Here is a 25092-nt window from a genome sequence, read left to right as displayed (position 1 = left end):
CTATTTTTAATTTGTCAGTATTTTATATTTATTGGTCTTATATGAATGAAAAATATATCATTGGTTTTGATATTAATTTACATTTTGTTCACATTTTAATTAAATGGAGAATAGTTTTAAATTTATTTCCATGATATTTTAGTTGTTCTACTTTAAGTGGCGACTATCAACGACTGTAAATTTGTATGTTGTGATTGTTAAGGATTTAAGTTAATATTATATGGATGTCAGTTTAGGGACCGCAACCGTGCATATATTTTCAAACATGCTTAAATAATGTAAATAATGTTCGCTATGAACGAGTAAAATAACTAACAATAATTTTACAAGTAATAAAACTTTTTGATTATGTATGCTCAAATACAGAGAGGAAATCTTGTTATGTATTTATAAAATAGTGTAATATTCTCGCTATTTGAAAACGATAAAATTTTGTACAGATGCTAGTATTTCTTTAAGGTTTACGAGCAATCATATAATTTATGGCAGTCACTAAATATATAGGAATCATTACGGCCCGTTTCCATTGGTAAAGTTTAATGGCGTGATCCGACACGATATTTAGATTAATACTTGTCGGTCCTGATAAAACACTGCTGGTTGAAAAAAATATTGCCAGTAGAGCACCTAACAAATGGGTGTACTTTTGGAATACTATGAGGAACATTTGATTGCTTTTTTGTATAATTTATATTAAAAATATGTGATCTATTATTATTATTATATAAATTAATTAGATTTAAGATATTATAATATCAATGTTTCCTTAAATGGCTGTTAGCATATACCCATGCTGATAAAATACATTGACTTCAATTTATATTTTGTTTTAATAGTTTTATTCAGTTATTAAATCCTTTTCGTCATCAATTTTAAGCAGATGAACAAACATTGGATGTGATTAAAGGACCGCAGGCAGTGAAGCGTTGTGGTAACAAGGTAGGCGGGCAGGTTTTCGTAATAAATCTTGCGAATTTGGTACAGATGATGACACAAATGAACCATTCTTTTAAATTTAAAATATCCTATAACGTACATAAACTGAAATTCGTTAAGGGATTTTTATTTGATAAGAAATACACTACTTAAATTATTATGAATACACTAAACTTACCTACTTATTTTTATTGATTACAATATTATATTAGGTGATGCGTCTTCCAAAATCATTGTTAATAATTTACAAAAATTATAAGCTCACAAACTATACGAGTGTTCCCTAAACAAATATTTATATTTTAAACATCAGATATGGTACGCTTTCATATATATTCGCTCTCAAATTTATCCCCAATTATATTGAAGTTACAAAAACTTTGTACTTGTATTTTACTGAAAAATAAAAACCTTAAGACAATTTACCATATTTCGAAATCTAATTATTAGCATTTGCAGACTTACATCCGAAACTCGTACCTCTTAACTGATGAATTTTGAATGTTACAAGTTCTGTAGTTAAATTTAATAATTTTTCATCAATTTTATGTAGTTAAACTTACAGGTATAACAAGTGCTTTATCAATCGACAATTTTAAGTTTTTATAAAATGTATCATAAGTTTTTTTTAAGTAAAATTAAAGATAAGTTGTTGATTCTTGTTTAGCGTTCACAAGTTTTTCATATAATTTGCGTCCTAAGGCGAATATCGATATCTCCGGTGAAAATATCGATTATTCCATTGTATCGATATATCATTTCAATTCTGCAGTCCGACACTAGTCACTACTACAAAAGTACCTACTTAGTACACAGTACACTTTGACATTTAATGAAGTTATTAATCGTGCTCAGTTCTGAACTTTAAATTTACGAAGTTATTTTTATTAAAACATCAAATAAAATGGATGGCATAGCCAGTTATAGTGCATTTTTAGCAGCTCATAAACCGCAACTTGTTTTATCCGGTGTTCCAGAGCATTTCTGGGCGATCTTATGTAAAAAAATTAAGGATCAAATATTTGACTCCGGTTCAGCATTTCAATTGGTAAAAATTGATTATGATGAAGACGAGAGGGAACCCTATGACCCTCTATGGAGTGTCATGGCAGTCAGAGATATAGATCGAACGAATTCTAGTCATATTTATCTTATTGATCACGCGTGGACATTTAAGATAAATAGCATTCGAAATAACCTAAGAAATGTGCCGGTGCTGTTAGAGAGAATGTGCAATCTTATACAAGCAACTTCCCAAACCACTGAAGGCAAAATCAACGAAGTTTGTCAAAAGATATGGAAGTATGCGAATACTTATGCTATCGAAAGTGAAGAGCTATCGGTTGAAGATAGGGTGCCAGTGTGGTATGTAATGGATGAATTGGGTTCAGGGATTACACATTCAGATAATCCAAATTTTCGTATAGTTCCATTTATGTATATACCAGAACAACTGACATACACATTACTTTTTCCAATTGAAAATGTTGAAGAAGGTGATATTATCACAAGAAACTTTGTAGAAGGGCATTATTCTGACTCACTTCAAAGAGAAGCTATGCTTATACCTTGGAGGTATTATGAACATTTTGATGATGATTTTAATCAAGAAGAGCCAGATGTAAATTATTTTTTGGAAGGACATATAGTTGAATCGTTACCAGAATTAGATTTGTTAAATGAAAATAGACAAAACAATGCTACACTAAAAGTGTTTTCTGAGTATGAATTCATTAACCAAAATTTGAACGCTCCTGGATTTGAAATAGTTGACAATGAAAATGATGCTGATATTCTGTGGTATACTAATCATTTTAAAACCTTCAAGGAATTGAGTGCCACTCCTCATAAATTTGTAAATCAATTCCCTTTTGAGTATGTGATAACAATTAAGGATCTTTTAGCTATAGTAGCAAGGCGAGGTCAGAAAAAACTTAAACTTGTTGAGGATAACCTTGAAACTTTACCAGCTTGGCTCCCCACAACATTTAATATGAAAACAGAATTACCAAAATTAATCGCATATTATATGCAAAGGCAAAAGCATGGATTAGACAATCATTGGATATGTAAGCCATATAACTTAGCTCGGGGCTTAGATACTTATATTTCTGACAATTTAGATTTTTTATGCCGCCTACCAATGTCTGGCCCTAAGGTAGCACAGAAGTACATAGAAAACCCAGTATTATTTGAAAGGCAAGATGTTGGACAAGTGAAGTTTGATGTACGCTATGTGATTTTACTGAAATCAGTAAATCCTACTGTACTTTATGTTTATAATAATTTCTTCCTTAGACTTTCTAATAAAGCATTTACACTTGATAATTTTGATGACTATGAGAAACATTTCACTGTCATGAATTACACTGAAGGTGTTCCACTGTTTAAATTATTGTGTGAAGATTTCAAAGAAGCTTGGTCAAGGCAGTATCCCAATTATAGCTGGGATGAAGTAGAAAAATCAATATTTAAAATGTTTTCAGAATTATTTACTGCCGCCACTGCAAAAGATGCTCCCTGTGGCATTGCAAAAAGTCCACAATCTAGAGCTTTATATGCTGCAGATATAATGCTCAGTTGGAGTGAAAATGACAAAGATAAATTTATTCAGCCTAAATTATTGGAGGTTAACTGGATGCCAGATTGTCGCAGAGCTTGTGAATATTATCCAGATTTCTACAATGACATCTTTTCAGTTATGTTTCAAGATAAAGAAGTGGATACCTGCACCAAGATTTTGTAAAACTAGCAAATAGCTTATGCTCTCTATTTATTCATTGAAATGACCATCAGTAAATATTTTATTCAATTTTATTAGTGATTTCACAGAGGACAACAATTATAATTATATCACTAAAGATTGCTTGATTTCATAAATATAAATTAAATATAATATTACTTGCAATATTTTAATTAAATACAATGATTAGTTTTTCTGTAGTATTCTCTTGTCACTATCTTGAATGGAGCCAAAAGGACTGTCAATGTCAACATCTCGATGGCTGAGAAGCAATAAAATGAGAACCAAGGTGATAAAGACAAATAACATTATCCAATATCTCTTATAAATGCCTCCTGCTCTTCTGACCCGAGAAGGTGGTAGAGAGTTCCTGTGTAGCAAAAAAATATATTCTTATACATGTAATGTAGATGTTTGTTACATTGTTATTATAAAATATTCAAACATTTAAATATGGAAAATTTGTTTTACTTACTTCCACCACCTGCTTATCCAAGCAAATGTTGATTTTTGCTTATATTTATTTTCATCATGATCAAAATTAAGCAATGGTTTAGACTGATCTAGGGTTTTGAAACCTTTTCTTGAAGCTTGGCCTCCTTAAATTAAAGATTAATTAAATATAATTAATTTAAAGTTTTGATCAACTCTATATTATGATTTATATCACAAATTTAAAACTGTAAATATTGTTTGATACGAGATTTTGAATTCAAACAAAACACTTGTATATCACATGGGATAAAGTACTTATTAAAATAATCATAAAACAATAACATGAAAACTAAATATAAAACTTTTTAAAAGAAACTATTAAATACTATTTTTTGTAAGTTAGTAATACTATGACAAATATACCTTGTAAGCTATCATTTCTTTTGACGGATGTATTATCATACATATTGATAAGGTCTTCGGGCATTTGAACAATGGAATGTGGTGTGCTGGCAGCTGATCTGTTAGTTGACTCATCATCACTTGCCCCAACTGGGGTCCCTCTTTGATTATCAACTGTTTGAAAGAACTGATTTTGATTTGGTGACTGGCTGCGTCTACCAGCTGCCCCCTTCAAATCTTGGTCTTCTGAAAGCTGAAAATATTTATTTGTCTTAAATCACATATGTCATATAATAACACTTATGTTTGTGTAAATGATATTATATAACAATGTTTAACAGAAAAAAATAATAAGTAAAATCCAAGTTAATTTATTTCTATAATTTAATTTATTACTTTTATTTTGAAATGCCTGCATTAAAAAAATTTTATCAAATTTATAAAACAAAAGCAAAATTCTATTAACCTACCAAAGGTAGTCCCAGACCAGCTCTAGCCCAGTTAACACCAGCTAAACTTTCTCTGAGCACATCTGCTACAGGCGATACAAGATTAGGTGGTGGAAAGACTGGTGTTGCACAGGAAGGGCACAGGTATCCAGCCGGCGCCGTTGTACGCGGTAATGCGCGGTATCGAGACTCTGCACACTCCCAATGGAATACATCTAAAAAAATAACATTTTTAACGGGTGGTTTAATTTATGCCTGAGTTTGATTTATAGTTTGTACAACATAGTAAACTTACGATAACAAGTTAATCGTATACACTCTCCTTCAGATAAACTTTTTGTGCATATTTCACAAATTGGATTATAATCACTATCTTGTAACCACTGAAGATACGACTGTATAATACACTGAAAATATTATTTAACATTATAATTTATAATTACAAGTGTTTGAAAAAATTCGAATACTTTAATATACCTTTGGGTGGTTCGTCACCATACAATATTCACAAACATTTACACGATGTTCGAAGCAAAATTGATTGGTTACCCTTCTTTTTGGACATTTGCAAAGTCCCATTATAACTTTTTTAGTATTACATGCAGTAATATAAATATTAAGTGTATTTAAATAGGTTGAGTTACACGAATTACTAAGATTTAATATATTATTGATAACTTGCAATCTGTCAGGTTGTCAGCCACGTAAATCAAATGTCAACAATCCAAAATGCAAAAAATCATATAAGAATTTTTAGTTTATTTACGAAAGCAAAATTTAACTAAAATCTCAATCTTTATGAATTTTCATTCATATTTGACCGCTTAAATAACTGTTTTTTTATTTTTATTTTTGAACTAATTATATTACATTTCATGTAGTTGTGCTTAAAATAATGACATCACAAGTGATGTATATCATATATTTTTCCCTATACGGTAATAGGATGAAAAGTTACATTGATAAACATAATGCGATATCTTTAAATTTAAATAAGAATTAACAACATTAAATGCTTAAATATATATATACAAATATGAACTAAAACTAGTTACTGTATAAATCTTGACCGCGTGGAATGGTGGCAAGAATGCTAGCAGCATTTCCCCGTTGAATCGCAATTCCGATCCTCTGGGCAAAAAACGAACCAGCCCTCCTGTCACCAGTGGAGGCAATGAGGCGAGGTGTTATACTTTTGATGAAGCTTTTTGCACCACTACTCCAAGGGCCAAGCGTTTCGACAGCAAATTAATCTTTAAATTAGATCACATCACTTGTGAAGAAATACCAAATGAATATCTATTGCATAAATAAATTCCATCTCTCCCGGGTCCAGTCCCTGGGTCAGGTCGTTAAAGTTATTGGAATTATCCTACATTAAATTCATAGAACTTTATTGGACTAATAATATATGTAATAGACTATTTAAGTCTATGTTTCCACAAATTCATAGGAATGTTATCATTAGAGAAATCTGTCATCCACTGTGACAGTAGTACGGTACTCTGTGATTTTTGTCTGTCAATAAAATGTCATTATTTGTGTAGTGAATATTTTGTTATTGCTACTTATTAGCAGGGATAATTCTCTGCTTTATGAATAAAAATGGCGAGCAAAATACTTGCAATTAGAAATGTAGTTAATAAGCCTTTGAATTTTTTTGTAAACAAAATACCACAATACCAAACCACTGGATATAACCTCAAAAACATCAGTACTACGACGATTGCTTGCCTTAACTTCTTCAATAAATGTAAGTATTCAGTTCAATTTTTTTTATCTAGCTAGAAAACTTTAATATTATTTTTACTCATAATTTTTGTGGCATTCTAGTACCGGCCGAGAAATTATGGAAATCGGTGACATCCGTAAGTAATGCTGGAGCTAAAAAAGGTCGTGGTAAAGGAGCTGGACGGATTCGCATTCGAGATTTAAATCGTGGGCAGATAATCGGTACTGGTAAAATTAACATGCTGTGGCCAGGTTTATCTGCTCCAGTCATAAGGGGCAGAGAATTGCTTAAACAGCAACGTTTACCAGATGATCCAGAAAGGTTATAATCAATTGTTTTATATCTGTTAAAGTTTCTATTATAGTTTAGTTTTTAAGGTAAGAATATTATTTTGTATTCAGAATGGAGAAGCTTATTAAGCTGCGAGATTCAATGACTAGGTTTAGACGATTAAGATTAAGCCCAATTGAGCGTGGTTGGTCTGGTTCACGCATGCCAGGTCGGAGCATTGGAGCCCCAGACCCAGTTGGAGATGGTAAGTTTTCTGTCTTAATACTCTATAGAACTTTTAAAATATACTATAAATGGTTTAACACAAGACATTAAAATACTACTTATGTTTATGCAGAAGAGTTCACTGGATTTGATACAAAAGTTCTGCAACTCAGATCTCTTCTGATTATGAAAGGGAGTTTAGGCCGCACGAGAAACTACCAAGCCATGGTATGATATTTTAAGTCAATGGAAATGTCATGTTGATTTTTGATGTTCAATTACATATTTAAATAAATTTTTACAGGTTGTAACTGGCAACGGTCAAGGCCTAGCTGGATTTGGTATAGGAAAAGCCAAGGAAGCCCCTGCTGCATTAAGAAAAGCCAAAAACAGAGCTGGAAAGAAATTAATGAATTTTGAAATTTATAACGGCCACACAGGTATATGTGTTTTTTGAGCAAACTTATATACTTCTTTTATATAAGTACATTATCATTCACTATCAATTATCATTAGTATTTATAATTTGAATATATGTATACTACTAGCGAGTCATAAGACATTTGGTGGGTTTTATTTCAATAATTATATGCCTTAAATAATGAATATCTAGCATTGTGGGCCGAGGCGAGAATAAAAACAGGCCTGTTAAATGTTATTTTCTTTTTCCAGTTTTCCATGATTTCTTCACAGCATTCGGTAAAACTAAAATATATGTACAAAAGAAGAATGAAGGACATGGCTTAAAGTGTCACAGAGCCATAAAAGAGATTTGCCAAGCTATTGGTATTAAGGATCTCAGGGCTAAGCTTGAGGGCTCCAATAATTTACAACATATTGTAAAGGCTTTCTTTGTTGGACTTTTGCAACAGGTAATAATTAAATAATGATTATAATGTGTGTAATTTACTTTCTTTTTGGGAATCATGTTGTTTTGAATTTGAAACAAGACTTAGAAGAAATATTTTAATACATGGTTATTTATCTCTTATAAAATAAAAAAATATCTTTGATAACATTATAAATGCTAGAGTTACTCTGTCTGTCTGTCTATCTGTTAGACTTATATAATCAAACACTAAATGGAATTTCATAAAATTTCCCTAATTTTTTATGCTTAAAACATGACAACCACCCATCAAAATGAGGGCGATATCTACTGTAATATATATTATTGTCTTTAAAAATTTTTAAATGTACCTATTTTCAGAGAACACATCAACAGCTTGCTGAAGAAAAGAAACTTCATTTAGTTGAGTTCAGGGCTGAAAATGAACATTATCCTATAGTTGTCGCCAGCCCGTCAGTAGTTAGAACCAAAGAAGAAATACCTAAAGATGAGACTTTGGATTTCAATCAATATATCATGAATGACCGAGTTATCTTCAGGCGAAAGAAGTTCCCACGTTTCTATGAAACAATGCCACACTATGAAATATTTCTTAAAAAATATGAAAAATTCAGAAATCATGAAAAAATTCGTCTGAATCTTAAAGTTGAATATGGAGAAGTAAAAAGTTTTCTGACTGATAAATATCCAGAACCGAAGGAAGAAAAAGAGACATAAGTTAACTTAATATAAATTAATTAGTCTAGATGTAGTATAAATGTACAATATTTAAATAAAATGATTAAAAATATTTTTGTGTTATTGTTGGCAATTAAAACTCCTTTTATCAGATTGTAATGATTTATTGTATTTATTTTTTATTATATAAAGGAATACAATTTTTTATTTTAATAATAGTTTCCGAACATTTTACTTCACTAGCCTATAAAATATCACTCACAAAATTACTTTGCTAGTTTCATATAAATAAAAATTAATATCATACATAAGTATTCAAATTAACTGTCAACTCTTCTCACATTTTGTTACATTAAATGTAATGGAAAAAAAAATAATATTTTTAATATTACTTTTACGTTTTGTCATGGCACCCAACGATCATCCCAATAATAATTAAAATTATAAAAAAAATATTTACACCTATTCAATATATAGGAAATATAAGCAACTAAATGCCTCAAAATGCTAGTCCGATCTATAAAATTAAGCACCATTTTTTATTTTTTACTAAACGAAATATATTAGCAAAATGAAGCAAACCGCTTATTTGAGAATGATATGGTTTCAATATTAACTTTTTGACGTAGTTTTATTTATTTTCTATACAAAAGTATATTATGTAAAATATTATCTTCAATTGAATTTTTTTAAAAGTTGTTTTTGGATTTTTTTATTATAAACATAGTATTTTATGTATTTAAATTTACTAAAAAATATTAGTTTATACTCGTGATTTAAGCTGGAGATATTTGCGGTCGTTAATCCGTTGAGTCTGAAACAAATTTAAATTTGTTAGTGACATTTAATAAAACTTAAAATGAATGCTACATTAAATAAATGCTATTCTAGGGAAAATAACTAGCTAGATACTTCGAGTTCATTGTAAATAGCTCATTGTAAATATGTATTAATAAATTTTTCAAACCTCTATATTCTAGTGCGGTCATGATTTTATTCTAAACGTATTTTTCGGTGAATGGGAGATTTTTTTTGATAAAACCAATAATGGTTATTGGTTCAATAATGCTGCTCAGAATGATGCATTGACTTTGGGTCGACTAAAACTTAGTCAACATGTTATGCATAAGTAAATTAAAGAGTAATTTTTTTAAAACAATTGGAACACAATAACTTGTTATCTCAGTCACATAGCAGTCACCAAGGGTTATTTACAAATTACGAAAAATAAGTACGTTTCAAGTTTGTCTAGTGGTTGGTTTTTTTCCTTATGTTTGGTTTTGCTGTTTTATTGTCTTTGTGAAGGTGAAAGTTATATTTTGAAATAATTCGTACCGGCGCCCGGTCGCCGCCACTTGTCGGCGTGGTCGCGCCGCAGGTGCGGGGCGAGGTGCGCGCGCACGCCGCCGAGCACGTCGGCGGCGCCGGCGGCGGCCAGCGCCAGCGGCGTCATGGCGGCGCCCGGCAGGTGTCGCAGCACTCCCGCGCCGTGCCCTCTGCGCGCCGCTACCGCCATCGTAGCGGCTGTATCGGCGAAGCCCTAAGAGGAAAATTAGTGATAAATAAAATCAAAATCAAAATAAACTTTTTTCTAGTAACAGTAGTTACTTTTACTAACATGGTATGATGTTATGTGAGCCTGTCTATGTAGGTACTTACTTAAAATCAAAATCAAAATAAACTTTAATCAAGTAGGCTTTACAAGCACTTTTGAATCGTCATTTTACAATTAAGTGACGCTACCACCGGTTCGGAAAGTAAATTCTACCGAGAAGAACCGGCAAGAAACTCAGTAGTTACTCTTTTTTTAACATTTAAAATATACAAAGTCATGTTAATTGAATACAATTATTTAAATTAATAGTAAAATGAAAGATCAACTTCTTCGTTATTTTTGTTTGAGTCTGTTAACTATGCAACACGAAACAGTTACAAGGAAAAATCACACTTCACATCCACTTGTAAACATGTCTACATACTCTGCAGCCTTATGAAGAGAACATTATATATGTCGGATCGACAGCGACATCAGTACGATCGTCAGGCATCATAGGGGCGTATTACTGGGTGATCGAGCAAAGAGGAAACCGCGAATACAGGAACACATTTATTCTACGTTTAAAGTACTTAAGACACTTATTCAGTAAAACACTGTATCACACTTGGCAACGAAGCGAATGAAAGTTCCTAGGATGGAGGTACTGATCTTCACGAGAGCGGAATCGTAAGGGGTTGTCCATTAATCACGTGAGGCTTGAAAGGGGGGGAGGGGTTTGATAAAAATCACGAAAATAACACAAAGGGGAGGGGGTTGGTGGTGTAGTAAGATATCTCGTGTATTTATTTTTTCGTCTAATGCGCGATTTTTAAACAAATATGGTCCTTAATTTCAGAATAAAATAAGATTATAGTTTATAACTGTATTTAAATTAAGATAATATTCAGAAAATTTTAAGATTCGTTGTAGGTACTAAAAATACACGTGATGTTGAGAAGGGGGAGGGGGGTCTACGTATCACCAATGGGGGAGGGGGGGTTAAAAAATGCTAAAAAAAGATCACGTGATTAATGGACAACCCCTAAGTGAGTCGTCTCTGAGCGCCTCCACCGGGCAGGCTCCGTCGTAGCACGAAGTTAGTCGCGTCGTGACGTCACGACAGTGCTGCCGCCTCGCGGGATTCGTGCCGCGCTTCGTTACGCTAAGGAATTCATGACCGTCTCCGACATATATATATGGAATACCTCCTTGACGGTGTTGTAGGCGCTCGCTACTCCCTCGCGTATGTCGGCGGGCTGGCGCGCGGGGTCGCGTCGTCGCCGTCGCGCGCGCCGCTCGAGCGCGTCGCCCAGCGCGAGAGCCGGGCTCGGCGTCAGCATGTCACATGCCGTTTCCGCCGTAGCCTGACGATTATGAATGGAATTTAAACAAAATGTAAAAGGTAACATTACCAGTAATATTATTAGCTTATTTCATTATTTAAAAGATAGTTGTCAAATGTAAAATTCAACTTTACACGATTATTACATTTTTTTAAATCAATGTATCCGTATGTCATGTACGTGTGTGTGGAGTTTACTTTTTTATTTCAACAACAACAACAACAACAGCCTGTAAATTCCCACTGCTGGGCTAAAGGCCTCCTCTCCCTTTGAGGAGAAGGTTTGGAACATATTCCAGCACGCTGTTCCAATGCGGGTCGGTGGAATACACATGTGGCAGAATTTCTATGAAATTTGTCACATGCAGGTTTCCTCACGATGTTTTCCTTCACCGCTGAGCACGAGATGAATTATAAAGACAAATTAAGCACATGAATGAGCGGTGCTTGCCTGGTTTTGAACCCGCAATCATCGGTTAAGATGCACGCGTTCTAACCACTGGGCCATCTCGACTCTTTTCTTTCATTACACACACACGCATATGATACAAAAGTCGTATAGGTATAGGTATCAAGTGCGTGCGGGGCGTGCCTGTATGAGGTGCAGCAGGCGCGCCGTGATGTCGAGCGCGGCGACGGCGGTGCGCGCGGTGAAGGAGGCGGCGCCGCGCCGCAGCCCGTGCACGAGCCGCCCGTCGCGCCGCCACTGCTCCACCGGCAGCCACACCAGGTCGCGGATGCCCGTTACTGAGGACCATTGCTCACAAATAAATAAACAACTTACTGACCTTGCATGCAAACTTTACGGATAATTTTATAAATAATACATTAAATGTTGTCTTAAATTTTCGCGATTATTACACATTTAAATAAAACTAATTATAACGGATGAATCGCGTATATTAATTATTTTTAAACATCCCGACGTTTCGAGCACTTTGCAGTGTCCGTGGTCACGGGTAGACCCGTGTCTACCGGGATGTTATAATTAGTTTTATTTAATACATTAAATTGACTGCATCGTTTGATATAAAGCTATAAAAAAATTATGGGTATTTCCAAATTATTGGGTCACCTAATTTTTTTTCAAATAAATTCATTAGCAGCCTAAAGTCTGTAACTTCATAGTGTGTACACTTCTGTGCCTCGGTGCGCACGTAATTCCGTTAAACTTGCGCTCGGACATTTTCCGGTAGAGTCGGATTTGGGGTCCCATTGGATTATGAGAATAAGGAATAATTCGTACATCTGTTTGTGCACAGACCTTTACACTGTGACAAGTCCTGCGTATTACTTATTTTCATGCGAAAACAAAATGAGCTGAAGTAGGATTTAAGTTAACTTACTGATTTGTAAAAGCGAGTGCATTGGCCCGATACCGCTGAGCAGACCGGGCAGTTGGTGCCGTTTGATGTCAGACAACCATTCATGCAACGCCCACTGAACTAGTTTTTCAAGGCCGAGTAACCCCAATCTGTAATGATACAATTTATGAGATATCTTAAATCGCTACTACTTTATGATACGCTTATTATAAAATATTTACATTATTAGAGTCAAGGGGGGAGGGAGGGGAAGAAGACGACTATAGAAAACATCGATGGAGTGTGTGAGGAATATAACCAGAAGGGGAAAAATATAGGAGAATGGGAGGAAAAGACTTGTAACATGATAGACAATAGAAGCTGTTATATCGTGGATGAGAAGGGCCGAAGATAGGTCTCAGTGGCTCGCCTTGGGGGAGGCCTATAACCAGCAGTGGACTAATCCAGATTAATGAAGAACTAGTCGACAAATAAACATTAATGATATCATGATAAAGGAATTAACACCGTTGTTAGCAAACTGTAAATATTACAAGTTGCAATGTTTCCAATCGTGTTCATGATATATAATTTATTGTAATATTTGTGTGAGATTGGGACATTAAAACTGAATTATTTGAAATTGAAAGTAATTTAGCAGCACTTACTTGTAGTCGAGCCTTTTCAACGTTAATTCTGAGCAGTTGAGATGTCCAAGTCCCATGAGCAGACCGGCAACTGGTCCGGCTGAGAGGTCCACTCGCTTACCGACGTAATCCAATCGGATTGGTACCTCGGGCGAGAAAACTACTCGACTGCGGAACAATATATAAATTATGTTATTTAAACTTCAATTCAGACCCAAATAATTGGAATCTGTTGACCCAAATAATGGGCAATTGTGACCACATGATAGTTTGTGGTCACTATTGCCCATAGAAAAATGTCCTGTAACAAATACATTCCTTTTATAACTAATGTACCAAAAGCATTGCGAACCAAGATGTTAGTGCCTCGTGCCTGTGGTTACACTGGCTCAAACACCCTTTAACACGGAACACAACAACACTCAGTATTGCTGTTTGGCGGTAGAATATCTCATGAGGAAGGCAACCTACCCAGACTGAATAGCACAGAGCTCTACCACCAAGTGTTTTAATTGTTTCTTGAGGTCAAGGTTTCTACGTATTTTTAGCAAATGGGTCATTGACCTTGTTTTTTATATGGTTAGTGATTTCTTAAAAATATATATATTTTGCACTTAATTGTCGAAACTAGTTGTCACACGAGCCATCCATCCATTTTATAGGCATTTCCAATACAGAAATTCAGATCTCAGAAACAAAATATGACGGGGAATATGCTTACCGGAAGTATATCGGCGAATCATCTACCGGCTCTGAGTCTGGCACTTTAGTTGTGGGTTTCTCTTGACTGATACCCAGACGTTGGAAGTCTTCTTCTAACTGTATCAGGTTTTCCGACACCAGCCGTTCCGCTTCGTATGTTTCCATTAACGGTTCATCATCACGTATCACTGAAACATTATTTTATAAACATATATATTTAGGGCAGACGAGCTAGTGATGGTGACAAGTCAGATTTGGATGGCACGTACATAGTCGTATACAATAATGTTTATAATTAATAATATTATAAATGAGAAAGTAACTTTCTGTTTGTTGTTCTTACACGACTAATCTACTGAACTCAATTTTATGAAACTTGAAATCCATCGCCTAACACAGACTATTTTTTCTCTAATGCGACGACCAACTTTTAAAACGATAGGCGGAAACTATTTTCATATAATTCATGTTCAGGTGAAAAAGCTGTCTGCTGTTAAATATCTTCGGGTATTCGGTTAAGTGACCAGCTAAATTTAATATCAAAACATATTGTATTTTAAGTTCCTATTCACGGATGGCTCATCATGGCCACCTGACCTAACTTCGAAAATTAATGTCAAAACGTATTTTAAGGAGCCCTATTCGCGGCTCATCATGGGCACCTGACCTAACTTCAGAGTGACGTAGCAAGCGAGTGGGGTACCGGTGTCGTTGAGCGAGAGGCAGTCAGCGTCGCCGAGCGAGGTGGGCGTGGGCGGCGGGTCGCGCAGGTGACTGCCGATGCTCATGACGGGCGGCCGGTGCGTGGGCGTCGTCTGCCGCGACCCGCTCGACTCCGTCGACAGCCCGCCCACGCTCTTTGTATCCTCTTCTGGCCGACATATGTGACAATGATCAGTATTTTTAGCTTTATAATACAGAGAAGAAGGATTAGATAAGGTGCTCAAAACGACAGTTGTGACAATGATCATTATTATATTTGGCTTTATGAAGAGAACAAGTATTAGATAAGATGCTCAAAACTGAACAGGTTGCCAGTTCTAAAGCCTCTAGGAGAGAGGACTTTAATATATTTATTAACTTGTCTAATTGATTAAGTTATACATATATTACTTGTAAAGATTATTATTATTAATAATAATGACTATCGAAATTGGTTCCTTGTTTAAAAATACATTTTTATCTGAAAATATATTGTTTAAAAGAAAATATTTCTTGGAAATGCTTCTGAAACCTTTAGATACCTGTTAATCGAAATAACATGGACTCTTAACAAAAAATATTTTTCCATTTTTATTAATAAAGAAAATAACTATTAGACCTTTTAATTTTATTACTAAATGTAATCATTACAAACTAAATAATCAATTCCCATTATATACAAAGTAATCTGACATAACCACTTACCGTTTATCTCGTCGGTTCCAAGTTTGGAGAAGAATCCAACGAGAAATGCTAGTGTATCCTGATCCAGGTTGAACCGTAGAGGCAGGAGGGAGACTTTGAGACAGCATTCTTGAGCTGGCACGGCAGCGTCAGCTCGGAGGTGGACAGATTTTACTATTAACTGATTAAATAGAAACAGTTTAATATTTTATACACAAAATATATCTAGCAATGCTAAGTATTAGTCCTACTCATATTATACATGCGAAAGTTTGTGAGCATGGATGTATGTATGTTTGTTACTCTTTCACGAAAAAACGGAACGGATTTGGATGGAATTTTACAGAAGTATAGATATATCGAGTCGAGATGGCCCAGTGGTTAGAACGCGTGCATCTTAACCGATGATTGCGGGTTCAAACCCAGGCAAGCACCGCTGATTCATGTGCTTAATTTGTCTTTATAATTCATCTTGTGCTCAGCGGTGAAGGAAAACATCGTGAGGAAACCTGCATATGACAAATTTCATAGAAATTCTGCCACATGTGTATTCCACCAACCCGTATTGGAAAAGCGTGGTGGAATACGTTCCAAACCTTTTCCTCAAAGGGAGAGGAGGCCTTTAGCCCAGCAGTGGGAATTTACAGGCTGTTGTTGTTGTTGTTGTTGTAGATATATCCAGCTCCTGCCAGCCGTCTGGCCTAAGTCGTCACTCTATCGTGCCCGAGGACGTCCTACACTACGTTTGCCGAGACGCGGAGCTGGATGCGAGTAGCCCAAGAACGATCTCAGTGGCGTGCAATTGGAGAGGCCTATATCCAGCAGTGGACAGAAATGGGCTGATGGATAGATATATATTTTTACTTCATGATGTAAATGGCGGACAGACAAAGATCTATCTGGCGGTAAGTGGTCACCACCGGTCATAGATAGTGCTGTATGAAATTTTAACCAAATCGGGACAAATGAAATGTTTTGACCTATGTCAAATTAAGCTAGAAATATAAAAGATTCTTAAGACTAATAAAAAGGAAAAGTCAAAAATGTACATATGTCACAGTTTTCCTTACCATGTGAGCATTCTTCCTCTCTGGCTCATCCTTGAGTTTGTACTGGCTGAGTAGTTTGTTGATGTCACTGCAGACCAATCTGTCTAGAACTTCAATCTTCGTGATAGCGAGCGTCTGCCTGGAGGCCTGCGTGCCTCCCGGCGGATACACTTCGTGCTGGAACTTTAGCTGCAAGCACGAAGCGTAAATAAATAAGAAAGGCACTAACTATTTGGTACTTTAGACTTCATATTTGCTAACTTGCGTTGATATGTTTCAGTTGTTTTGTTGCATAAGGGTGAATTATAAAATAACATTACATTCAGAAAAACTTAATATACATAGCCATAAAGTATACAAGATTTCTTTAAATATTCGTGTAAAATACTATATTCGTTTGATCTCTTCATTTCGAATCGAAGGTTTTATAGACCTGAAACTCTAGTTTAGTTTTTGTCATATTCCAGACATCTACAGTCTATTCCAATCGCAGTAGGACAAAAGACAACGTCGATCGTTGATGAAACTGTTATTGGATTTTTTTGTAAATACAATTAAAGTAGGTACAAGTAGTTAAGTGGAAATAGTGTTGTATTTTACAAATAGGCAGTAACTGCGAAACCAGTGTACAATATAGCTGAACTACTGGCAAAATGTTTGAGTCGAGATGGTCCAGTGGCTAGAACGCGTGCATCTTAACCGATGATTGCGGGTTCAAACCCAGGCAGGCACCGCTGATTCATGTGCTTAATTTGTCTTTATAATTCATCTCGTGCTCAGTGGTGAAGGAAAACATCCAGAGGAAAACTGAATGTGACAAATTTCATAAAAATTGTGCCACATGTGTATTCCACCAACCCGCTCTGGAACAGCGTGGTGGAATATGTTGCAAACCTTCGCCTCAAAGGGAGAGGAGGGCTTCTCCCAGCAGTGGGAAATTTACAGGCTGTTACTTAAAAAACCCAATTATCATAACAATAGTACATAAGATTTAATGTCTTCTATGTATCTCTTTAGTTGTTGACATATTCCAGACGCATACGGTCTATATATTCCAACTACAGCAGGTTAAAAGCCAATGTCCAACGTTAACGAAACTGGAAATTAGTAACTACAATTAAAGTATGTATAAGTAGTTAAGTTGAACAATATTATATGTTACGTTAGTAGTGCACAATATAGCTGAGCTACTGGCAAATCTCGACGGGAATAGGCAATATAGTTGGGGTTAATTATGCACAATAGAGCTGAGCTACTGGCAAATCGCGCACCTTGGTGAGGCAGAGCTTGACGCAGGTGGCGTGGTCGCGCAGGCGGCCACCGCGCATGCGCACGTCGCGGCGCGGCGCGGGCGACGCGCGCACGCGCTCGGCGCCCGCCGCCCAGCTCACGCCGCCGTGCCGGTACGCGGCCACGGCGCGCCGCGCCTCGTACGGCTCGAACTCCTTGCTGCGTCTGCGGGACCACGCGACGCTTAGAGAACAAATCATTACGTCCTCCTGACCGACTAGCATTCTTTACACCCTTTCCCCCATCCGCTTGGATGATTATGCGACATCACAAACGCAGGGCAAGTGGCCTTGTGTTATTTTTGGGTACAAAAATGTAAGAACTATCAGTTACCACAAATGCGACAGAAAATATTTTTTATTATCCTGACCTGGCCTGGCCCGGGTATTGTTCCCGGGTACAAAACTACAGTCATGGGAATAATAGTCAATTTCAGTCGATTGTTTAATTATACCAAAACTTAATTCGGAATATATACCAATATTATAAACGAGTACGTAACTCTGTCTGTTACGCTTTTACGACTAAGCCATTGAACCGAATTTGATGAAACTTGGTATCAAACAAGCTTGAACCCCAAGCATGGACATGGGCTACTTTTATATACCGCAAACCGTAAACCAATATTTTAACATAATATAATAATAAGAAGATAAGATGCTAGCAAACTCACTTTGATATAGTCGGAGAGCCCTGTTTCCGCGTATCGTCGATGGTGACAGTTTTTTTCGTGGGTGTTGTATCGTTCGCTGATTTGAAGTCGCTTCCACCGTACATGTTCCACGTTAAACTTAATTCGCACAATGTGTACCTAAAATGAATAATTTTTCTCGTAAACAATCATTTGACGTACTATCATTTATATTAATTATGAAAAAACAATTAAAAAAGCCGATCTTTGCCAAGCTTTGCGGAGAGGGTTTACTTAGCGCGTTTTGAAATTGAAAAACATTTATAAATCATCTACACATATAATAAAATTGGAGTGCCTGTTTGTAATATTAAAATAGCTCTTTTTTACTCATTGCATTTGTATTTAGACACGGTACATATACCAAAATAACATTTTTTACAATTTTTGTCGGTCTGTCTGTCTGTTTGTTCCGGCTAATCTCTGAGACGGCAGGACCGATTTTGGCAACCAGCTCTCTTCAAAATCATAAATTATAATTAATGTGTATGTATCAAGTCGAGATGGCCCAGTGGTTAGAACGCGTGCATGTTAACCGATGATTGCGGGTTCAAAACCAGGCAAGCACCGCTGATTCATGTGCTTAATTTGTCTTTATAATTCATCTCATGCTTAGCGGTGAAGGGAAACATCGTGAGGAAACCTGCATGTGACAAATTTCATAGAAATTCTGCCACATGTGTATTCCACCAACCCGCATTGGAACAGCGTGGTGGAATATGTTCCAAACCTTCTCCTCCAAGGGAGAGGAGGCCTTTAGCCCAGCAGTGGGAATTTACAGGCTGTTGTTGTTGTTGTGTATGTATTTGTGCGAGAGACCGTACGTGTGTATAACTCACCGAAGGACAGGTAATGGGAAACTCTTCGGAGCTTTGAGCACATCAGACCTAGCTGCGGGCACGGTGAAATGGTTATCGACCATGTATACAGGCCCGTTGATCCAGTTCACGACTGGCTCGTCCATTTCGTTGTCTTGACCGTAAGGCTGTTCCTCCACTATGCAGTATTCGTCGTCTGTGTTGCTACCTTCTCCCGTGGACTTGACCTTCACATAACATAAAGATGAGTTATTATGACAATCTAAGTAAATATTATGAAGAAGATAAATACATCACCAGAGTTATAACCTTTTTCTGTTTTCTTTAAAGATAAGGTTCGCTTAGTCGAACATAATATACATGGTAGACACATCTAATAAAAGCACGTTTCATCAGAATTTGTAGTCATAACTGCCCGAATAATTAAAACTCAAATCAAGTACAGGATAAGAAATTTTATAAAAGTAAAAAAAAAGTAAAGTAACAGCCTGTAAATTTCCCACTGCTGGGATAAGGCCTCCTCTTCCATTAAGGAGAGGGTTTGGAACATATTCCACCACGCTGTTCCAATGCGGGTTGGTGGAATGCACATGTGGCAGAATTTCGATGAAATTGGACACATGCAGGTTTTCTCACGATGTTTTCCTTCACTGCCGAGCACGAGATGAATTATAAATACAAATTAAGCACATGTATATAGTGGTGCTTGCCTGGATTTGAACCCGCAATCATCGGTAAAAATGCACGCGTTCTAACCACTGGGCCATCTCATCTCATTTTTATAACTCTATCTTAATAACTAAACCATTTCATATCTCTGGATTAGGAAAAAGTCTACGCTTCTATTTTTGAAATGTTGATCGAATTCATAGTAACTATTTTGCCTTTAATCTGAGTGTTCATTGGTCGATGCAGCAGACACAATTTCAGCCAATGAGCGCTTGGATTTGGATCAGATTAGGAAAACTGTGTATATAGTGTTTGTAGTAGAACAGATTGAACAAATATTCCTTAAGAGTGTTGGCCTATCAACAAATACATTGAAAACAAATGAAACCAAATAAAAATTAATAATTTTTGAAATTTTATCTTAAATTTGAAAAAGTTCTTTTAAGCAACTTATAGTACGACACAACTTAGATGTCGCATCGACAAAATTCGTAAAACCGATCACATCCGAATTGAGTACGCTATCCCAAATTATCAATATTTATTTCTCACGCGAATATGATCTTTGCACAAACGTAATAACTTGTAATATCATATGACCCAATATATTCGTCAATTTGACGCGTCGATGTACATGCTCTTGCTTTCACTGACGTGTGAATCTATAGCGACGAATAGCGTCGAATGGCGCGATAGGGAGCTATTTCTATTGGTTGTGTAAATCGGCAGTAATCGGTTTTATTTTCATTCCATTGCATTTTCCGATGCTACATCTAATTTGTGTCTTACTATACCTTTTTCCGTTTAGATTTCCGCGGCGTTGTCTTCGGAGTCGACGTCGGGTCGCCGAGATCTCTCGCGACTTGCGTGTTTGTTGGTTTCGCTTCTTGAGCCTCCTCGATTGGCGGATAGTCTTCATATTCCAGCGATTTCGTTTCAACTTCTGCTTCAAAGTTATCCGGCGGCTTCTGTTTCATGTTCGATTCGTCCGGGAAGAAGAATACTTCAACTCCTTCTTTTTCCATTGAACTGTTAAAGTCATCCTCTTCCACTGTAACGTGACGTAATGTTATTGATTATAATTTATCAACAATCTATTGTGCGTTGTCGTGTAAATTGCGTAAGGATGGTTAAATCTTGAAATTGAATTAATTTGCAAAAAAATAAAAATTACTCTAGTATAGACTAGAGATGTAGTATTATAAAACACCAATGACCTGGATGTTACTATGATGTTTGTAATATATATATATTTTATTTTATGGAATAGGTTGGCGGACGAGCCTATGAGCCACCTGATGGTAAGTGGTCACCATCACACAATGACGCTGTAAGAAATATTAACTATGACTTACATCGTCAATGCTCCACCAACCTTGGGAACTAAGATGCTATATCCCTTGTGCCTGTAGTTACACTGACTCACTCACCCTTCAAACCGGAACACAACAATACAGCGTATTGTTGTTTAGCGGTAGAATATCTGATGAGTGGGTGGTACCCACCCAGGCGAAATTGCACAAAGCCCTACCACCATATATAATGAAATGAGTACATTTAAAAGTGACAATTGGATATATATGGTATACTTTAAATGCGAAAGTTAGTACTTGGACGTATGTTACCGAACGGTTCCTATTTGAATTGGGTATAGACATACCATACATGTTTATACCCAATTCAAATAGGAACCATTATAGGTTAGGTTATATAGTTTAAATATAGATGTGTGCGTGAGATAATGCACACAATATATACTTACTAGTATTGTTTGGACTCTCCTTCATTGCCTCAGCCATTAAATCGTTGACTTGTTGAATTTCACTCGGCGACAACTCTCTGATATCTTCTATTGGTCGGTCTTCTAAACCTTTGGATAACATAAAGTCACTTCAACACGCTGATTGGACGAAATAAATACCTAACTAAATCAATTCGTTTAATGAAGTTGTCTTTTAGTTACTATTGGAGATTCACTGAAAGCCATAGCAACAAAAATGGCATAGCGCCATTTTTATACAATATAATTCCTGAAGGGATCAAATCACAGGAACACTGATAACAGACCTCCTTTCTCATATTTATAATTATTTCATCAAAAGTATAACACCTAATTGCCTCCACTGGTGACAGGAGGGCTGGTTCGTTTGCCCAGAGGATCGGAATTGCGATTCAACGCGGAAATGCTGCTAGCATTCTTGCCACCATTCCACGCGGTCAAGATTTATACAGCAACTATTTTTAGTTCACATTTGTATATATTTAAGCATTAAAGAGTCGAGATGGCCCAGTTTTTAGAACGCGTGCATCTTAACCGATGATTGCGGGTTCAAACCCAGGCAAGCACCGCTGTTTCATGTGCTTAATATGTCTTTATAATTCATCTCGTGCTCAGCGGTGAAGGAAAACATCGTGAGGAAACTTGCATGTGACAAATTTCATAGAAATTCTGCCACAAGTGTATTCCACTAACCTGCATTGGAACAGCGGGGCTGGAATATGTTCCAAACCTTCTCCTCAAAGGGAGAGGAGGCCTTTAGCCCAGCAGTGGGAATTTACAGGCTGTTGTTGTTGTAAGCATTTAATGTTGTTAATTCTTATGTTGCTTATTTCATCATACTGACCTACTAATGGTTCCAAGGGCTGGTCCGAACATATGCTAGTGTGTCGCGATCTATCGAAGGGTGGTTGCGAGTCCCCATCGGAAGCGATGTAGGTGACCAGTCTGCAGAGAGCCGAGGCAGAGTCCCAGCAGGTATACATGTTGACCATGTTGTTAGACGCCGTCAGGTCCACTTGTGGTTGGTCGTTTGACTGAGGATATAAATATTCAATTTAGCGATATTGTCAGTAACATAAAAAACTAAAAGTACTCTGGTATTATACGATGTGTAATAATATTTATTAATAACATATTGATGAATATTATTAATTAAAAAACCAAAATATTTTCAATATTTTATTTTATCCGATGGCCAATAAGAGCTGAGATGCCTCAGTAGTTAGAAATCATATATCTTAAGCGATGATTGCGTGTTCAAACTCAGGCAAGCATCGTTTAATTTTCACGTGCACAAAAGTTAATGTGTTTAAAATTCGTCTCGTGCTCAGCGGTGAAGAGAAACATTGTAAGGAAACCTCCATGTGTCTTGTTTCAAAGAAATTGTGCAACATCTGAATCTACGAACCCGCATTGGAGCAGCGTGATAGAATATGCTCCTAACCTTATCTCAAAGACAGAGTCATAAGCCCAGCAGTGGGCAAATTTGAGGTTGAATATGTAGATTAAAATACTTACACCGTTATTTTTATCCTCCATCCGCAGAGACAGCTCGAATAAACCGACATCGATAACGCAGATGTAATCCTTATCTACATCGGGGGCTTTGTCGTCGTCCTGGGGCACGGGCGCGTTGGCCTTCGCCCCCGTCAGCGTCGACAGGAACAGAGTGCACTCCTGCGCTAGGAAGCGAAGATACGACGTGTTCGTCTCCGGGATCAGGTTGCTGGAGACGCTGAAGTTACCCAAGGTCAGCACGGTGCGTATCGGTAGGTACAGGGGTCTGTTGACAAAGGTTTTTGTAAACGTTAATGTGTTCTTGGTTTTGGCGTACTGGTGATCTAAAGATGGGAGGATCACTACACACTGATAATTAAGGATACATCGTAATCTATACTAATATTATAGGAAAAGCGTCAATAGCGCAATCTTTGCGTGCCGAACTTGCCCCTTGGGCCGCTGTCGTCCCCACTACTAAAACACGTGATAAGCTTAAAAGGAGAGGTAAATAGGAACATTAGTAATTACTTGATTAATTCGGGGCACCGCTTGTTATCTTTTTAAAAAATAAAATAAAATTATAAAGGCAAAAAGTTGTTCCATCTGTCTGTCTGTTGCGGTATATCCACTTAACCAACTTTAATGAAAAAAAAATGAGGCTCGCTTCAACTCCAAAGGAAGGCTTATCTATGTTAACACTTAACGGACCAAGTTCCAAGGGAAGTCGCGTTTGACAAGTCGTAACAATTAATAATAATGTGTTGTTCATATGAGTCGAGATGGCCCAGTGGTTAGAACGCGTGCATCTTAACCGATGATTGCGGGTTCAAACCCAGGCAAGCACCACTATATATGTGCTTAATTTGTCTTTACAATTCATCTCGTGCTCAGCGGTGAAGGAAAACATCGTGAGTAAATATGTGACAAATTTCATAGAAATTCTGCCACATGTGTATTCCACCAACCCGCATTGGAACAGCGTGGATATGTTGCAAACCTTCTCCTCAAAGGGAGGCGTTTAGCCCAGCAGTGGGAATTTACAGGCTGTTGTTGTTGTTGTTGTTAATATGAGTACCGGTAGTCCACGGCGCAGTCCCACACGTGCACGTGCAGCTCGGAGAGCACGGTGGAGGGCGTGTATCCGGGCACGGGGTAGTCCAACACGTCCAGTACGTCCATGAGCTGGCTCAGCCACGCCACGCCCTTGTCGCCGCGGTGCCGCAGCGTGGCCTGCTCGATGCCCAGCGCTATGCATATCGTCTGCGACGGACGACGTATTATAATTACAAATTATTCTACTAATCAAAAATTTCATAACATCCTAACTGCCACAAAAATAGAAATCATTAAAATAAAACTAGCTATAACGGATTTGAATCGCGTATGTTAATTATTTTTAACATCCCGACGTTTCGAGCACATTACAGCGTTCGTGACCACGAAAAAAAAAATTTTATTAAAAAATCCGTAATAGCTAGTTTTATTTCAATGTGTAAACGCGAAATTTTAAGACAACATTATAGAAATCATTATTTTTTTGTTTTATTAAATAATCACTTAAGTTTGAAAATTATGTACAGTCGGGATAAGAAAAGGTTCGTCACCTTAAGATCTATTATCGTGTGCTCAGTATGAGCGATAATCTGCTTTACTGGTC

At 36.6% G+C, this 25092-nt stretch overlaps 4 protein-coding genes across 4 annotated transcripts in view; 2 read left to right on the top strand and 2 right to left on the bottom strand.

The window, feature by feature from the left end:
• Positions 1 to 1720: 1720 nt before the first annotated feature.
• On the top strand, positions 1721 to 4135 carry LOC124538350 (tubulin--tyrosine ligase-like protein 12). The gene has a single exon (XM_047115391.1). It carries the CDS (start codon positions 1841 to 1843, stop codon positions 3680 to 3682), a length of 1842 nt encoding a protein of 613 aa, XP_046971347.1. The 5' UTR covers positions 1721 to 1840; the 3' UTR covers positions 3683 to 4135.
• LOC124538351 (zinc finger protein-like 1 homolog) lies at positions 3733 to 5683 on the bottom strand. Its single transcript, XM_047115392.1, has 6 exons — positions 5443 to 5683; positions 5261 to 5372; positions 4987 to 5180; positions 4538 to 4769; positions 4155 to 4278; positions 3733 to 4049 (listed from the first exon to the last, which is right to left on the bottom strand). The coding sequence occupies exons 1-6, from the start codon at positions 5542 to 5544 to the stop codon at positions 3866 to 3868; spliced, it is 948 nt and encodes a 315-aa protein (XP_046971348.1). The 5' UTR covers positions 5545 to 5683; the 3' UTR covers positions 3733 to 3865.
• A 757-nt stretch (positions 5684 to 6440) lies between these two features.
• On the top strand, positions 6441 to 8831 carry LOC124538660 (28S ribosomal protein S5, mitochondrial). Its single transcript, XM_047115794.1, has 7 exons — positions 6441 to 6718; positions 6799 to 7018; positions 7099 to 7232; positions 7326 to 7420; positions 7497 to 7632; positions 7865 to 8064; positions 8403 to 8831. Exons 1-7 carry the CDS (start codon positions 6571 to 6573, stop codon positions 8757 to 8759), a joined length of 1290 nt encoding a protein of 429 aa, XP_046971750.1. The 5' UTR covers positions 6441 to 6570; the 3' UTR covers positions 8760 to 8831.
• Positions 8832 to 8927: 96 nt separating this feature from the next.
• LOC124538661 (autophagy-related protein 2 homolog A) overlaps positions 8928 to 25092 on the bottom strand; it is a 30762-nt gene continuing 14597 nt past the window's right edge. The window contains exons 21-38 of the mRNA XM_047115795.1: positions 24511 to 24695; positions 23454 to 23718; positions 22780 to 22969; positions 21918 to 22025; positions 20950 to 21206; positions 19508 to 19713; positions 18651 to 18788; positions 17959 to 18142; positions 16709 to 16876; positions 15660 to 15819; positions 14956 to 15123; positions 14272 to 14440; positions 13572 to 13718; positions 12946 to 13073; positions 12192 to 12346; positions 11463 to 11621; positions 10056 to 10260; positions 8928 to 9534 (exon numbers count right to left, since the gene is read on the bottom strand). Of these exons, the coding sequence (XP_046971751.1) occupies positions 9521 to 9534; positions 10056 to 10260; positions 11463 to 11621; positions 12192 to 12346; positions 12946 to 13073; positions 13572 to 13718; positions 14272 to 14440; positions 14956 to 15123; positions 15660 to 15819; positions 16709 to 16876; positions 17959 to 18142; positions 18651 to 18788; positions 19508 to 19713; positions 20950 to 21206; positions 21918 to 22025; positions 22780 to 22969; positions 23454 to 23718; positions 24511 to 24695 (3006 nt within the window). The 3' untranslated portion in view covers positions 8928 to 9520. The remainder of the gene's footprint in view (positions 9535 to 10055; positions 10261 to 11462; positions 11622 to 12191; positions 12347 to 12945; positions 13074 to 13571; positions 13719 to 14271; positions 14441 to 14955; positions 15124 to 15659; positions 15820 to 16708; positions 16877 to 17958; positions 18143 to 18650; positions 18789 to 19507; positions 19714 to 20949; positions 21207 to 21917; positions 22026 to 22779; positions 22970 to 23453; positions 23719 to 24510; positions 24696 to 25092) is intronic.

Source organism: Vanessa cardui, chromosome 20, assembly GCF_905220365.1.
Source record: "Vanessa cardui chromosome 20, ilVanCard2.1, whole genome shotgun sequence".
Taxonomy (NCBI): domain Eukaryota; kingdom Metazoa; phylum Arthropoda; class Insecta; order Lepidoptera; family Nymphalidae; genus Vanessa; species Vanessa cardui.
The sequence above is the reverse complement of the archived record's forward strand: the minus strand, read 5'-3'. Positions and strand labels throughout refer to the sequence as shown.

Excerpts from the sequence above, each read along its gene's own strand:
- LOC124538660 (XM_047115794.1), top strand. The coding sequence starts at position 6,571 with ATGGCGAGCAAAATACTTGCAATTAGAAATGTAGTTAATAAGCCTTTG. Across the intron at positions 6,719-6,798 it reads CCTTAACTTCTTCAATAAAT|TACCGGCCGAGAAATTATGG; the intron begins GTAAGTATTCAG and ends GTGGCATTCTAG. Across the intron at positions 7,633-7,864 it reads AATTTATAACGGCCACACAG|TTTTCCATGATTTCTTCACA; the intron begins GTATATGTGTTT and ends TTCTTTTTCCAG.
- LOC124538351 (XM_047115392.1), bottom strand. The coding sequence starts at position 5,544 with ATGGGACTTTGCAAATGTCCAAAAAGAAGGGTAACCAATCAATTTTGC. Across the intron at positions 4,279-4,537 it reads AAGAAATGATAGCTTACAAG|GAGGCCAAGCTTCAAGAAAA; the intron begins GTATATTTGTCA and ends CTTTAATTTAAG. Across the intron at positions 4,050-4,154 it reads TGGATAAGCAGGTGGTGGAA|GAACTCTCTACCACCTTCTC; the intron begins GTAAGTAAAACA and ends TTTGCTACACAG.
- LOC124538350 (XM_047115391.1), top strand. The coding sequence starts at position 1,841 with ATGGATGGCATAGCCAGTTATAGTGCATTTTTAGCAGCTCATAAACCG.